The sequence below is a fragment of the Panthera tigris genome, chromosome F3 (assembly GCF_018350195.1).
Source record: "Panthera tigris isolate Pti1 chromosome F3, P.tigris_Pti1_mat1.1, whole genome shotgun sequence".
Classification (NCBI taxonomy): Eukaryota; Metazoa; Chordata; class Mammalia; order Carnivora; family Felidae; genus Panthera; species Panthera tigris.
The window spans coordinates 39296106-39313651 of NC_056678.1; the positions used below are offsets into that span (position 1 = coordinate 39296106).

General features: G+C 40.1%; 1 protein-coding gene across 5 annotated transcripts in view; it reads left to right on the forward strand.

The window, feature by feature from the left end:
• The window catches only part of NR5A2 (nuclear receptor subfamily 5 group A member 2), a 124321-nt gene that overhangs the window by 51947 nt on the left and 54828 nt on the right, over positions 1 to 17546 (forward strand). For all 5 annotated transcript variants that reach the window (XM_042976465.1, XM_042976463.1, XM_042976464.1 and 2 more), the window contains exon 5: positions 9183 to 9302. In XM_042976465.1, the coding sequence (XP_042832399.1) occupies positions 9183 to 9302 (120 nt within the window). The remainder of the gene's footprint in view (positions 1 to 9182; positions 9303 to 17546) is intronic.

Consider the following 17546-nt stretch of genomic DNA (forward strand, 5'->3'; position numbering starts at 1 on the left):
AAATTATCTTGTGCCCTCTTAACATTGTCATTGGCTTTAAAAGGAACACTCCCAGGGCACCTGGGTGGCTCAGATGGTTAAGCGCCCAACTTCGCTCAGGTCATCTCACAGTTTGTGAGTTCGAGCCCTGCATCGGACTCCGTGCTGACAGCTCAGAGCCTGCAGCCTGCTTTGGATTCTGTGTCTCATTCTCTCTCTGCTCCTCACCCGCTCACGCTCTGTCTTTCTGTCTCAAAAATAAATAAACATTAAAAAAAATTTAGAAGGAACACTCCCTGTGAAGCTAAATATCGTGTGCACTTAAGGATGTTGTTTGAGCTTAGTTTACTGCATTATCCAGAGTCCTCCTCGGAAAACTCACAGAGAAATTTCTCACAGGTGTCCAGTACTAAGATAGGCTGTTTTGCAGGTCACCAGATTTTATCTCATGCACACTGCAAATCATGTTAGTAATGGTGCTCTGGCTATAAGGAACCAAAACTGTGGCCCATTTCCAATAACTGAAACCACCCTTATGAAACTGATTTTAGGGACTGATCCTAGCCTTGGCTTCCACTTGTCACTGTACTTTTATTTTCCTTTTATCTTCACTTTCTCATTTATTCCATTATTCATCTTTTATTATATGTACATATAAACTGCTTTAAATATTGTAAGGATATGGCATTTTATACATACATATAATAACTCAGTTATAATAAATAAATATAGTCAGTTGAGTTATTACATATATAACTCAGTTATACACACAACTCAGACATACACACAGTATTATATATTCATTTTCAAGTCATTGATTCCATAGTTTAACACTGTGTATGCTGCCTTATACACTAATTACTTGGCATAGATATGTCTTATTTGTTCAATTCATTTATAAGTTCCTTGAGGATAACGTCTTATATTCATTCAAGTCTCAGTAAAACCCAGCTATATTTTGTTTGATTTATTGTTGATTGGGATATGTTCATAATCTGACAAGGTAAGTGACTCCTAGATTAACCATGCTGTCATACAGACCAGCCTTTTTAATACCAGTGGCAGAAATCGGGCTAGGCTGGCCGTGAAGTTCATTGCTACTCTAATTCCTGTCTTCTTTACTTTGCAAAAGTCCACAACCACATGGAAGAACCACCCCATCATGCTAACTGAATTGTCATGTCAAAGTAACTCTCAGAGAAAGTATCAACATAGCTAACTTTCTACGCGTGGCAGAAACTCTCTTTCCCCCATCTCTTTACATACGTACATGCTTTGGCTTCAAAGCAGTGGAATGCAATGCATTTTATAAGCCACAAGGAAGAATAGTCTCTTTAGTGTTTTGTGTCCGCCCTAATCAGATCACATAAATTATATGTGGATGAATATGTAGACTTAAACAGGAAAGACTACCAGCACCGCTGTGTGCACATTTTTATTTTACACTCCCCCCCAAAATGATGAGCTTACTATTAGCTTATAAGTAATTGATCTTTCAACAAGAAGCTTTTTGAAATGTGGATAAGAGGAGGGGTAAAAGCGGGGAAAAATTTGTCCTTTGGTGTGACAAAATCTGAGACCATAGCTACTGTGCTATGTGAAAGAAATTGGCTGAATTCCGTTATGCTGTCTCTGATGATACACAATTCAAGGGGTATTTAACAGGTACATACACTGTGCAGTATTCTCTCCAAACCTCAAAGATGTCTCCCACTTATGTAATTATCTCACATTTATTTAAATGAAAAAAAAACCTGACATTGATTATCTGGCATTAGCACATCTTTGAATAAAATAATCCTGCATGTGGGGCACCTGGGTGGCTCAGCTGATTAAGCATCTGACTCTTGATTTTGGCTCAGGTCATGATCTCACAGTTTGTGAGTTCGAGCCCCAGATGGGGCTCCGTGTTGACAGTGTGGAGCCTGCTTGGGATTCTGTCCCTCTCTTCCCTCTCTCTCTGCTCATCTCACATGTGTGCTCTCTCTCAATAAATAAATAAACTTAAAAAAAAAAAAATCCTGCATGTGACATCCCTAGGAAATAAGGTATACCAGCCATATGAATGTTCTGGATAAATGGAACTTCCCTTTGGATGCATTAGACTTTGAGAGAAATTTAATAATTTTTGATGGACGACTTTTACCACAAATCACACCATTCCTTGCTATTGTACCCTGGGTGACAGGGTGGTTCCCTTTGGGGTTCCTTGGCCTGGGGCCTCTGACTGCCTTTGCTGAGTGACTCTGGATTGAGTGTTCAAGAAGTAGAGGCTGGTCTGTTTTATTTCCTGTCTTCCCTCTGTGCTGACAGCTATCTTATTCATTTCCCAACCACACTCCACTCTTTAACTTGACACCCAATTATGTGGAGGGTGGGGCAGGACTGAGGTGGCCCCACTTCTCTGGAGATTAAGGATATCAGCTGCATGAAAGCCACTTACTTCTCTTTACTCCCCTAGCTTCTGGCCACTCGAGGCCCCCCTAGGCTGAAGGATCAGCAGGCATGCTGGTCAGTAACTGTTCCCAGCATACACTGCTCAGGGAAGTCTGGTTTGGTAGACATCTCAGAATGGAAATCTAGGGAATTTGGAAGAGGTTCATGTCCAGAGGTTTGTGTTTATAAGTTTCTCCCTTTTTGAGAGAAATAATGCTGGTGACTCTGTATATGATGGATGAGAACAAAAGGAGAAGCAGGTAGACTTACAGAGATCCTGGATTCTGTGGGCTGTTGGGCCTCAATGGAAGGTGAAATGAGTGTAGATTGGAAGGGGTTGGTGGAATGGAGACGAAGGACAGATATCATAGTGAAACCCCTCTACCTCCTGCTTCCATGACCTGAGAGGTTACATCAAGGGGGGTGAAGGGGAGGAATCCTTTGTTGTTCCACTCAAGAAACATAGAATAGGGCCAGAGTAGTACAGTGTGCTGGCCAAGCATTGACAGGTCCGTCTTTGTGTTATGAACCAGGAGAAACCCAGTTAGACAGTATACTGGAGCCACTTCAGTAATCTCAGGGCAGAGAAGAACTTCTGGCCATAAATCTATGGGGCATTGTAACAATTGACAGGGGAGTTTTACTGGCTGTTATTTCTCTTGTACAGTATTGTTTTTAGTGCTTGTTTAATCATTGTTAATGTGAAATCATTTTTTTTCTTGGACTTTGTAGCAGTTTATTACAGAGGCAGATAATCAGCAGTGTTCTTTATAAAAACAGTAAAAGATTAAAGCAACTTGTGTGCCTGCCTTGCCCAGAGCACGTTCCCGTTAAGATTTGTGAAGTTGATTTTGATTTGTTTTGAATTTTCTGTCCTTGCTTTTGAATATGCCTTTATAAATGTCACCATTGTCACAAAAGGAAGTATAAAAAAATGGAGGTTCATTTTGAGGGTTTTTTTTCCCTTTCTGCCAGGAAGAAAAAAAATGAAATAATAGCTGGATTTATTTGTCATGATTGTGAAGAATCTTCACATTGTTTTTAAATACTTTATTCTAAGAATTATTCTAACAGGAGTTACTGAGAGAAAAAGAAAAAAAGAAAGTTCATTAAGTGATTCTACAACATTAAGTCCTGTATTTAAGTGCCCTCTTTTCAGAAGCTTCCCTGACCCCCTGGGATGCAAAGCAGGGTAAAGACTTCCTCAGCTTTCTTCTGCATGCGTGATTATAATAGCAGATTTACACTTCTGTCTCCTCTCCCTGGACTGTGAGTCTCTTGAAGGCAGGGATCGTGTCTGATGCATTCACCTCAGCCAAGTTTGTAACCGCGGCCCAGAACACCAGACTTAATGATCAGAAATAGACGGTCCACGTCCACTTTTCAATTACCAATCCACGTCAGTAGAATGTGCTCCTAAAAATATCCTTCTTAAAATTTAACCACAGTGATTCATGATGTCAATTTCCAAATCCCCCTGCCAGAGGAAAAGTGAAATCAGTTTTGTTGCCAGACTGTTAAAAGATAAACGGGAGGGGGCAACAGAAAGGTTTTGATAAATTAAATGAGGGCTTGAGAAAGTTCTACACATTTTTCTTTCTCTAATTGTTTGCCCAAATTCACTGTTCTTATGAGAAAGCATGAGTTTCTAATGATTAACATCCTGGGTTGTGGGAGGTGTGCTTCATTAACAATATGTGGATTGTGTTCTTTTACACACTCACCTGTAATGTCAATATAAATAGTTTCTGTGATGAGTAACTAGGTTTCTGAGAGAAGTGTTTCCTTTTATTACAGCTGATAACACAGCGTTGTATGAGGCTGGTATGGCTAACTAGTGAGAGGTTTTGATATATAATGGAAATTATACTCCATTGGTTCCCTTTCTAGGCTCCCCAGATGCCACCCTAAATATTTATTGACAGCATTGATACGTGGAGAATTTACTCAAAGTAGTGGATTATTTTTCTCTTCTTCCCCCTCCCATCCCATGTCACTATAACTCTGCTTTCTAAAGGAAAAATATCTTCAAAATTGCCAGCTTTTCTTATCTAGAGATAGAGAGCAAGTGGGTCATCAAATTTACCCTGCCCTTTTATTCATAGAGCTGCATAAAACCTGTGCCACCCAGAGCACTGTGAAGCTGCATACTCACCAATTTCAAGATAACATGAAATATTGCATAATCAATTATGGAAAATAATGAAATGGAATGTTGGCATGGAAAACCCCCTCAGAGAGTGTTAAAACAAGGAATCAATTGCTCAGGAAGAGTGTTAAAATTACAATCAGTCAAGAAGTCTTTATGAAGGGGCAGCCGAGGGTCCAGACCTGCCAGCCCACGTGGGAAGGGTCGGATATAAGTTACTCGTGTGTTCATTGCTGGGGAAAGACTATTATTTATTCCACAAACACTGAAGGAGTTGCTTGCTTATCTTGTGGGCTAGGTACCAGAGATTCACAGGTGAATAGCAGAAACTTGCAGAAGGGAAGGTTTTCCCTCTTAACAACCATTTATGAAGTACATTTTTTTTTTTGCCGGGTGCTGTGGTAGGCACTGTAGGATCTGTGGCCTGACGTTCCGCCCCGTCCTCACGGAGGGCAGACACACACACATGAACAAGCAATTACAGTACTTTGTGAAAACAGGGGCATTACAACAGAGATCCGATGACATGAGTAGTACAAAATATAAAACCAAAAATCAAGTGCTCATATTGAGAAACAGACATGTTCACCTATTCTTGCAATTTCTGAAGAAGCTGAGGAACCAGGAAATATGCAGATTTTAAAAGCCTACCTATTTTCTTACTGCTTCTGGATGTAGGCAGCTGCGGGCAGAAATGGGGATGAAGAGATACCCAGCCCTTTAGTAAGAAACTTACAGAGGATTGGGCACCTGGCTGACTCAGCCGGTTCAGCAACCGACTTCAGCTTCAGTCATGATCTCACGGTTTGTGAGTCTGAACCCCACATCAGGCTCTATGCTGTTAGCACAGAGCCTGGAGCTTGCTTTGGGTTCTGTGTCTCCCTCTCTGTCCCTCTGCCCCTCCCCCATGTGCTTGTCCTCTCTCACAAAAAATAAATAAATAAAAAATAAATAAACATTAAAAAAAACTTAACAGAGGATACAGGAAAGCAGAACTTTGGTATCTTCCTTGGCAATTGGCTGGCACTCTTCTCTTTCTCTCTCCCTCTCTCTGTCCTTTTCTCTCTCTCCCTCTCTCTCTCTCTCTCTCTCTCTCTCTCTCACACACACACACACACACACACAGAGTAAGGCATAAAGTCTGAAAATGGTACACCCCATTCTTTTTCTGAACATGAGACAAAAATATATCATTGTTTGGAAGTGTATCTTCAACATCCCCAAAGAAAAGAAGACCAGAAGTCTGATTCTGTTTTACAACTGGAACATGGTTTGATGCTGGAAAACTATTACGGCAGTCTTTGTGTCATGTTCTATGTGAAAATAAGGGACCATAACATGCAAATGAAGAGGAAGAACCCCTTAATGAGATGGCTTCCAAAACTATGCTGCTTTTAATTTTCACTCACCTTTTCTCCTTTTCTGTGTGGCCCGCAGATAATCTCCTGGCTCTTTCATTTTTCTAAAATGGGAATAACAAATACACTTTGACATGTCTGTATTCCCCCACCCATGCTGAAATTATCTGCAACATGAACATGTATAATAATTGTTTCTGGGGAGACAATCTCAGGGTGGAGTCTTTTCGGTTTCCCTGAAAAGAGTGCTAAATAAATAACTAAAGCTTCAGACACACACAGACACACACACAACAAAACAAAGAAACATACAGGGGAGCCAAATTGCCCTCACAGACTGATAAATTCGAAATAAGATGCTGATCTTGTTTTTGCTGGAATGAGACTATAATAAGACCCAGTAGAGCAAAGTAAGATTTGTTTTGAAATCACCCCAAGCATATGAGAGAATTCTGGGACTCTGCCCTGGATACTACAACATGTATGTTGCTGGTACATTTGGCCCCAGCTCCTTGTGACAACAGTTTGCGGAGAACATGTAGGTGGATCTAATTAACTGCTGCCCAAAGCCTGACCTGTTACACCACATGTCACTCTGGGGATTTTCCTGGAGAGAAGAACATGACCTCCTATGGCCACTAAACCCCTGAGTAGCAGTTGAGTGAGCATCGTCCCCCACGAGAGCCATTTTCACAAGGTAGAGACCACATTAGTTCACCGTTCTATCCCCGGTCTGGCACTCATACCCACCACACAATCATCTCTTAAAAACATCTTACTTGCTAATTGAATGAAATTCTTCTTGTCAGAACAGACTAACTGGTTCAAAGTATGGTTTTTTTTTGTTTTTTGTTTTTTTTTTTTTAAGTTTATTTTGAGAGAGAGAGAGAGAGAGAGAGAGTGAGCAGGGGAGGGGCAGAAGGAAAGGGAGAGAGAGAGAATCCCAGGCAGGCTCCTTACTGTCAACGCAGAGCTGCATGCTGGGCTCAAACTCATGAACCTTGGGGTCATGACCTGAGCCAAAATCAAGCATTGGACGCTTAACCGACTGAGCCACCTAGGAGTCCCTGGTTCAAAGTATTTCTGATGGAGGTGTTTTGGGAGCATTTTCCTGATCACAGAGCCTGATTGTAGTTTCGTGTAGTTTCAATTTCTACTACCACTTTTCTCCTTCTCCACAGAATCGATGTGGTCTACCAAGCAGGAGCGCTCTGTTATTTCTTCATTTGTGTATTATTTTACGTTTTATGAAGGGAATTTCCCACCCACAGTCTTAATTCATCCTCACAAAAACTATCTCATGTTTTTAAGTGAGGAAATAAGTCCGAAAGAATTAAGTGACTTGACCAAGTTCTTATAGCTGGGAAGTATAGAACTATGCCTTGAATCCTTCTTTGTACTATGAGTTCAGTGCTCTCTTGAACATATTCACAATGTCCTAGACTCATGGAAATAAAGTTAGTCACAAACTCACTACTAATGAATGTATGAGTAGAAATTTCCCAAGAATCAACAAGCTATCCAGAGTTCCATTGAATGGCCACTTGAAAATGAGTTTGTTAACGGGGTGCCTGGGTGGCTTAGTTGGTTAAGCATCTGACTTTGGCTTAGGTCATGATCTCACAGTTCATGAGCTCGAGCCCTGCTTGGGGTCTCTGCTGACAGCTCAGAGCCTGGAGCCTGTTTCAGAATCTGTGACTCCCTTTCTCTCTGCCACTCCCCCACTCACACTCTGTCTCTCAAAAAATAAATGTTAAAATAAAAAATTTTTAAATGAATTTGTTAAAAGTAAGTCAAATTAATTTCACTTAGAAAATGTTAGCATTGGGGCACCTAGGAAGTTCAGTCCGACTTTTGATTTCAACTCAGATCACAATCCCAGGATTGTGGGATCAAGCCCTGAGTCAGGCTCTGTACTGAGCATGGATCCTGCCTGGGATTCTCTCTCTCTCTCTCTCTCTCTCTCTCTCTCTCTCTCTCTCTTTTTCTCTCTCTCTCCCCTGCTCATACACACTCTTTCTCTAAAATAAAATAATTTTTTTTTAAAAAAATTAAAAAAAAAAATTTTAGCACCTCCTGATGTAATTTGGAGACAACCTAGAACTTGAGAGAGAGAGAAAATTTTTTGGGCATACCACTTAACCTCTCTGAGACCCTATTTTTAAATTGAATAGAATAAATTGAATAGAATGATACCAGCTTGGCTAACTTCAAAGGCATGTTCTGTCAGTCAAGTCTAAACCAATGCACAAAAAACGCTAAAAACTATGAAGCAACATCTCAATGTCAGATGTTATTTTTATAAATACACAGTGTATGTCTAGATGTGGCCACCACATTTGGAAAAACCAGGGTCTTTGGCTGGTATATGTTACGGAATGAAGAACAAACTATTACAAGTAGCCATATGACTGGGTGAATATGCTCGTCACATTTAGACCGTGGATATGTGAGCTGTACATGAAATAGGTATGGGTTTGTCATTGAAGAATCCAGTTTCCTGGAGGACAAGACGAAATAAGAATAAAATGCCCACTGGGACACATCACATTTCATTTTCTTCATGGAGTCCTCTGAGGGAGGTAATGTTCTTGGTTCATTTTTCAGTTCTGGAAACTGAAGTTTAGAGAGTTTGTGGGAAAATCGTCCAAATCGTAAAGCAAATTCAGGGTAGCATCAAGACTATGGCTGGTGATTGTTTGGTTCAAAGTCTAGCAAGGTTTGGACTTCCGATCAACACTGATGACAAAGCATGGCAGTGTTCCTCTGTCTCCAAAAGTCATTTGTGCTGGCATGCTAGTTGTCTCTTATATAAATCTTCTCAGTTTGTCAGCTTGCAAGTATCTATATACTATTTCAGCTTTGGGTCAATGTATTAAACTCTAGACACATAAGCACAGGCTATTTGAGGTCATTCCAGTGGGGTCTACTGAGGACAGAGTGAGGCGCCTGTACCTCCCATAAGCAAACTCTAATAGCTCTGTTAGCGTTGGACAGACCATTCTAATGGAGGACCTTTTCCTAGCAGCTCATTGATTATAAATACTACTCTTAAGTATTCATACGTGGCTTAAAACGTATTTGTCCAAATGAAAATAATGATTTTCAGGAGTAGCGATGTAAACCCCAAGCATCTATGCTGTGGCAACCGTCGGCGGAGAGTTCTTGGCTTATAGCGAGTTCTCTTATGCAGAAAATTATGCAAAGACAAAAAATGTGGTGAATAACTGTGCCATTTTTTTTTTCTATTTCTTTTATAGGTTGATGACCAAATGAAACTGCTTCAGAATTGCTGGAGTGAGCTCTTAATTCTCGACCACATTTACCGACAAGTGGTACACGGAAAGGAAGGATCAATCTTCCTGGTTACTGGGCAACAAGTGAGTATAGAGAATCAAAAAAAAAGGAAAAAAAAGAAAAAAAGTCTTTTTATTAAGCATGTTCAGAATGGCAGGAATTTAACTAGGTCAGAAGCACTCTGGTGCTTTGAAAGGGAGAGATTGGCTGTACATAATTTAGAAAAGCTGGCTTGGTGCACTCTGTTCCTACACTGATGATTACGGTTAAACTTGTAAAAGCAAACATAATCACAAACATTCTGCTGCTTTCAGTCTGCTGGGATTGAAAGTTGTGCTTTGAAGGGTCCAAACAATTGCTAAATCAGAATTCACGATTAGTACCCAGCATTTTTTCCACGAGCTTCTGCATTAATCTATCACACTTGTTTATCAGCCATTAAAAAAGCTTATACGTTGTGGAATCTTTACTGTCTTGAAGTCATAGTGGTGGGAAAGACTGATTCAAATATCATATATAAACTAAATGTTTGACATAAAGGCAAGCACGTGAAAGGGGACAGGGGTTCGAGTTTTCAAGAGCCAGCCATCATTCAAAACAAAGGCAGAAAAAATTACTGTTAGGTCCTACACCTTTCTGAATTGATGTTTGTCAGTCAACAAATATTTACTGAACGTCTGGCGGTGTGCTAGTCACTATTCTAAGGTTTTGGCAGGTACTAGTGAACAACACAGAAAAAGGCTGCTACCCTCGTGAAACTTAACATTATAGTAGGGAGAAGCTGACAATAAAGAATAATCCTATAAGAAATCTATATATAAGGAACATATACTGTATTTGAGGTCCAAGTGCTGTTGAATAAAGGAAGAAATGGAAAAAAGAAACAGGAAGTTCTGTGCAAAAGAGAATCAGCACACATCCATGGGCATATGTTGCATTGTGACCCAAGGATTGCAGTGTTAAATAGGAGTGGTTGATTTGGTCTTATTGAGAAGGTGATATTTTAGCAAAGACTTGGAGGAGGAGAGATAGTTGTTGGCTTCATGGACCTAAGTCCAACTTTACAGGATTTTGGCATGTCCCTCCCATTTCATAGCCTTCATTCAATAACCGATGTGTTATTAAAATAAATGCATGGAGCATAGGGCTTCCCTAAGTCCATTGGGTCATTCCTATTCAAGCATCACTGCCGTGTTCAGCAATGCCTCAGTACTTCAGGACTCAGGCACCGTGATCTTTTACATCCAGCCATAAATGTTTATGTGCTGTGAAACCACAGCAGTGCATATTTGAAAATGAGAGGCTGTCTCCACACCATTTGCTGTATTATTAATAAATCACATTTTCCCAATCAAATTAAAGGCAAGCACTATTTCAGAGTTTTTGCAAATTGGATCAATTCAACCATCTCCATCACTGTCTGGTCCCTGCGTTCTGTACATCTCTTGAGAAGAGCCTTCTAGACGAGAAAATAAAGTCTCATGGGCTTGACGTCTTGCACTTTGAAATTTCTGTTTAACATTTTCGTCCAGTGACCCAAGTCTTTGGAGAAAACGTACCCATTTCTAGAGTTTAATCACTGGGTATGACTCCTAGCCCCCTCTCCCTCCTATATTCCCCCATCCCTGCCCAAGTAGAAATTGCATTAGAAGAAGACTCAGCCCACAGATTAATTTGATTTCATTTCCTTCCGAGTTTCAGAAATCAAATGGGTTTGTGCAGTTCTTTCTCAAAGCACTTCCATTCTTGCTCTTTAGAAATACTCCTTATTTCACATTTCATTTTGCCTTAAGTGCTGTCCCTGGGTGAAAGTAATTACCATTTAAAAAGTAGAGAAAGTGCATTTCTTCTCTCTGATTTTCAAAACCAGGAACACTCAGGAATAGATGGTATTTATAGTCTTTAGTATCAATTATTGCTACTTCATGTTTTGCCATCACAACAGAATAGAGAACTCCCTGGTGGAGAACTAGTTCTTACCGCACACCTTTCCTGCCACCCAAATTCTTGTAGCTCTCTCCTCCGCCCTTCTAAAGTGAGTAACATTTGCATCAAACCCCTCCCCTTCCCCTTTCCATCCAATCCAATGAATTGTAATGATTCATTATAGTATAGTATAGTATAGTAATGATTCATTATAATCAGACATTCTTATTTACGAAAATTGTGAAACAAATCTTCTATTCTGTTTTGGAACAGAGTAGACAAAGCATTTTGAACGTATCTCCGGGCTTTTTGCAATTTACACCTTTTTTTTTTTTTTAAAGATCTAATTGGCTTTATTAAGCGATTCATGAATCCAGCAATATTTCATCTCCTAGAATTTCTTAAGTAAAAGCAAAAGAAGTGCTACAAAGGAAGACTTTTCCAAAGCATGTGACCATTCCAACAGAATGACAAAGATATTTTAATGTGGGGTCATAGACTTATTTTTACATCTCCACAGTACCTATTTAGTGCTGAATATGTGAGGTGCGTGATAAATATTAGCTGATGGTACTAAATTAGAACCATTCTATTTGTAACCTAAGTGCTTAATTAAAACAAGTTAACTTGCACTCAACACCCAGAGTATTAATCCCCTCCATGTTCCCACATCTCATCTACACTGTCTTACAACTTCCCATTTTCTGTCGTGGGGCTGAGACACCAGCACGGGTCCTACATTACTAAGTCACTTTTTTACTGTAGGAGACATGCACTGCTTCCCACCCCGAGATGCAGGGAGATACTGAGAATGTTAAGTATAATTTTCTTAGAATGATAAACACTTCCCTGATTACGGTGGGGTAACCTAGATTTGTTGTTGTTGTTGTTGTCGTTAAAGCAACAATGACAATAATACAGGATTTGGAGTATGCTAATTTTAGGAAGATCAGGAAAGCAGTGATGAAAGGATGAAAGGAAGTGCAAGAGTAGAGCAATATGCAGGGTGGGGGGAATGATTTTTAAAAGGAAAAGGCATGGAGATGGCTGAAGAAAGCAAAAATAAGAGAGAGAGAGAAAGAATTTCCTTCGTTTATAAACTAACAACAATTGAACTATGGGTAGAGTATATCGTCGTTACCAGTGCAGACTCCTTTTTCTCTGGTATGAAAATGGTGTGTGTGTGTGTGTGTGTGTGTGTGTGTGTGTGTTGTACACATGTGGTCTAGTTTAGAGGTGAACTGACCTGTGTTCAAGTCCCCATTCCAAAACTTACTAGCTGTGTCATCTTGAGCAGCCCCCCTTTCTCTCCAAGGTTGAGTGTCCTCGCCTATCCAGTGGGGACTGTAGTGGAAACCACCTCACAGGACTATAGTAGGAATTACAAGAAATAGTTCTGTAAAGTGCAGATGTGAAAATTAGAAACTATCAAAACTAAGCTGGCATGTAGCTGACAGTTATGAAGTCAACAACCGTATGAAGAAAGTACTATTATTATCATTATTATTATCCCCATTTTGCAGATGAGGAACTGAGGCAAAAAGAGGTGACGTATTTGATTCAAGGCCAAAACACAACTATAAATAGTGGTAGAATATTCAGATTGAGGCAGCCTCGTGCCAAACTTTGTGTTCTTAACCAACATACCAGACTGCTTTTCTGTATGGTTTTAGATGTACAGAGCTTGCTGTCACCATAGGCTCTCAATTTGGTCTTCGTGTATCATGTCAGTGCCTGACCCCTTCTATGGAACTTCCAAGCAAAACATTCATTTCTTTTTCAGTGAGTCTGAATAAATAAATGTTTTTGTTGTATATATATTTTTTGGTGTGGCCTTGTAAACACATTGTAAAAACAAATATAAATTTTCCCAGGAGTATTTTCACCTGTTTATTACTTACTGTTACGAAGTTACTTCAGCATGAAGAAAATGCTAGAAAAAAAGAAAAAGGGTCATTCCTAATGCCACCACCCTGAATCAGCTGTCTTTGTTGAGTTTTCTTCCAATCTTTGGAGAAAAGTGTTTTAAATGTGGGTTTTTCTTACTTTCCTAAATCAAATAATTCATCTGCCACTGAAACACATTGACCTACTACCACAGATTTGTGCAGAATGTGAACTTTGAAACAATGATAGAAGCCTGTTTCCATGATGCGTTGTAGAGAGTCATGATGTTGATATCGTGGTGAAAAAATTCCACAGAATTATTTCAATAAAGCAAAATACCCGTATGAGCAGCTTAACACTCACCTAGGGGAGAGGAACAGCTTTATTCATTTAGCTAAAAATATTCCTGAGGGCCTATCAAAGATGTGAGGGGGAAAATTAGACACAGTCCTGCACTCACTGGTGATAAGAGGTGTAATTTATCATCTAATGATTGTGATGATTGACCCTCGCAGAGTGCTTTGTACTGTGCACTTTCACAGGAAAGCTGCGTGACACAGGTTCAGATAAGATGGGAGGAAGGTTCAGTGGAAGAAGTGCAAAGGGAATCACATGGGCATTTGAAGCTGTCCAGATTCCACTTCTAGAAGGAAGTGCCTTCTTTCCAAAGTGAAGGTGCTTGACCAAACTCCTTTGCAGGTTGAGGCAGACACCATTGCTTAAATCCTGCCAGGGTTAGAGGAGCAGTGACAAAGAATTTCTGGATAGAACTTTACCTAAACTCCACCACCTTTTACAGCCTCAACCAGAAGAAATAACGAGACTCCCAAATTACTCATTAGAAATTTCTAGGTTTGCGGTGCCTGGGTGGCTCAGTCAGTTGAGCGTCTGACTCTTGGTTTTGGCTCATGGTGTGTGAGGCCATGAGCTTGTGTGTCGGGCTCTGTGCTGCCAGCACAGAGCCCGCTTGGGATTCTCTCTCTCCCTCTCTCTTCCCCTCTCCTGCCCTCTCTCTCTCTCTGTCTCTCAAAAATAAATAAATTAGCATTTATGTATAACAACAACAAAAATAAATTTTGAGGTTTACTTACAGAATTTTCTCAACTTCCCTGTGATGATTTCTTCTGGAACAAATGAAAATGTTTATGCTGAGTATTTTAAGATGAACAGTCATATAAAATATGCCTCAGTCCATAATATCAGGGCTATCGTCCTGACACAAAGGAAACCCAGGAAGAGATTTTTTGTCACCTTGAGACTGCATGTCGGGTCCATGCAATGCTTGATAGCAGCTCTGCTAGACAAGCTGAGGAATGTGAGGCCCCAGGTGCTCCTTGATCCCGTGTTCTGGCATTTTCCTACTGAACTCAGCTCATGGTAAATAAGGTGCATTTATTGCAACAGAGGAGGAAGAAAAAGACTAGACTTAGTTAGCTTTTTTTTTTTTTTAATGTTTGTTTACTTTTTGAGAGAGAGAGCACAAGCAGTGGAAGGGCAGAGAGGGAAGGAGACACAGAATCTGAAGCAGGCTCCAGCACAATGCGGGGCTCGAACCCATGAACCACAAGATCATGACCTGAGCTGAAGTCGGCCACTTAACTGACTGAGCCACCCAGGCCCCCCAAGATTAGACTTAGTTTTAAGAAACAGTTCCAGGGAACTGCTTCTTGGAGCTTGAAGAGAGAGAAGAAAAGTTAGATAAAACAGCGCCACTTTTCTCCTAAGTCCCATGACTAGTGTACTGCCTAGCACATTATGTTTGCTACATAAATGTCTGCACAATTGAGTCCCTTCATGGTTCACTGAGAACTAGAGGAACTGAAATAATCCCACTGCAGACAGCAGCCCCGGGCTCCACTACCTAGTATTAAAATGAGGATTTGGTGATTCACACCAAATTTCTTGCTTAAACCTAAGGTCAGATTGTAAGCTTTCATTATATCTTTTAATCAGCCATCTACATAAGCATATATTAAAAATCTTGTTAAGCAAAAAGGAAATAACTATTATCAGTAGTATTACTAATAATTAATATTATTAGTATTATCAGATCGATTCTACACTTTTATCCTTTTAAAACTATGACAAAAATTCATTTCTATTCAGTGTTTTAAAGTACATGCACATAGGGCGCCTGGACGCCTCAGTTGTTTGAGTGACCAACTCCTGATTTTGGTTCAGGTCGAGGGGATAGAGCCCTGCGTCGGGCTGTGCGCTGAGCCTGGAGCCCAAGGTTCTCTCTGTCTCTCTGTCTCTCTTTCTCTCCCTCTCTTCTCTTCCCTCCCCCTCTACCCCTCTTCCTACTTGCATTCTCTTTTTCTAAAATAAAAGAAATACATGCACATAAGACATATCTGTGTGTACATAATACTTGTGTGTGTGTGTGTGTGTGTGTGTATTAACAATAGAGTAGTTTAAGGTGGGATTGCTTTTCGTATTTGCATATTGTAACTAATTAACAGCCACTGTAATATCATCCCAAGGGAAAGGTCCACTGGCAACTTCTTCATTATCTTCTATCATTGTGTCATATTAAAATGACAGGCATCTTACAGTGTATATAAGTCATCAAAAATTTCGGCTGTTAGAACTAAAAAACTAAAAGCAATTTAGCTAAAACTGTTTCTACCTTCATGATGATTGAAATTTATCCATAGGGGACATCAGCTTATAGTATTTCTTCAATATCTGCCTTGAATTTAATGGCACGAAGATTACATGTAAGAGAGCAATAAATTAATTTTACTAAGTACATAAAAGACAAGGCCAGCTGCTCCTGAAATGGGCACAAACTCTGCCCTCAACAATGAAAACATAATTATGTGCGTAATAAAATGTAAGGAAGTTGCAGATGTGTGTGCTGTTTCAGGAATAAATCACCTATCCTCCTTCAGAGCCGTGCAATTTGATAAATTATCCTTGAAGGAAATGTTATTGGAGCTCCCATTTAATAAGCATGTTTGAGCTTTCAAATTAGCATGTAAATAAATGTATAGCTGGAAAGTTGTTGGTATGCCGATTGATTTCCTGAAGTTCGTCTAACTATAGAATCTTGTGGAACAATTTCAGTTTCTATCGGTTTAGTGTACTATGTCTTGAAGTGTAAAGTTCTAGGAGTTGAACTTATTATCACATCCCTGTTAGAACTGCACATATATCAGGGCGCCTGGGTGGCTCAGTTGGTTAAGCGTCAGACTCTTGGTTTGGGCTCAGGTCATGATCTCACGGTTCATGAGTTCGAGACCCGTGTCAGGCTCTGTGCTGACGGCTCAGAGCCTGAAGCCTGCTTGGGATTCTGTCTCCCTCTCTCTCTCTGCCTCTCCCCTGCTCTCTCTCTTTCTCTCTCAAAAATAAACAAATAAACATTAAAAAAAAACTGAAAAAAAAAAAAAGAACTGCACATATATCAACTTTTAATTAACCTGTCTTTTAAAAAAATGACTTTAGGTTCTTGTTACAATGTAGTACATTTTCAAGTAGGAGGTTCTCCTATTTGAACCTATTGCATACTTGTTGGAACTATATACATATCGACACTCAGTTAACTTTATCCTAATAATGAGAAAAGTTAATTCATAGTGACAGATTTGTGGTTTATTTTAGTGCACCTTCCTCGCTTAAGGCTTAACTGGTGATTTTGATTAACATGTGCTCTGTACATAGTATGCTACTCAGCTGCGGTGCATTCAACAATTGATGCCGAGCTTGAATTGGTAGTATTACCCCAGGTACTCTCATTTCCTGGTGGTCCCAGAAGTGGGGGGCACCTTATTATCATCTACCTTCACTGCATTATTTAACGTTCAGGGCCCTAAGGGATGGAGTTCTCATAAGACCTGCCTAAGACGCTTTGTTTGTACGTGGCCATGTCGGCCCAGATCTCTGCCTATCTTGTCCCAGTTTTCTTTGGCCTTCGTGACCCTACAGGACCTTCCCCCTGTCATTCCCTCACCTGTCCCATATGTCTCTGTAGGATTTATATTATTATTATCTGGGGAAGTTAGACGATGTGTATAAGTTTTGAAGAATTTAAGGCTCAGGCACCACTTTTAAGTAAAGCGAAACTTCCCCGGAGTAGAAAGTTCCCTTGTAAGAGAACTGGCAAAATGATAGTTGAGACATGCCTTTGGGTGCTACACAGATCCTCACAGAGTGCTCCACTGTGTTCTTCTGCTTGTCCTCTCTGCTTCCAGCTCACGGTTCAGGTTGCCTCTGCACTGGCCTTTGCCTTCACACATTCTCAGAAACCAAAGAGTTCTTAGAACACTTGATGTTTAAATGTAGCAGACAGGTGCCAGCACATGGACAGAGCTGGTAGGACAGTGCTGTGCCTGATACGACAGCATACCTAGAACACACATTAACTGTGGCTTTTTCATGCATAGTTGACTCTTTATAAACTGATTGACACCTTTGGGGGTCATCTTTCCACTGACTCATAATTTTTCCCACTCTTGAAAAAGGTTTCTGTACACCCAGTATTCTCTAGTTAAAGCTGAAAATTCAACTCATCA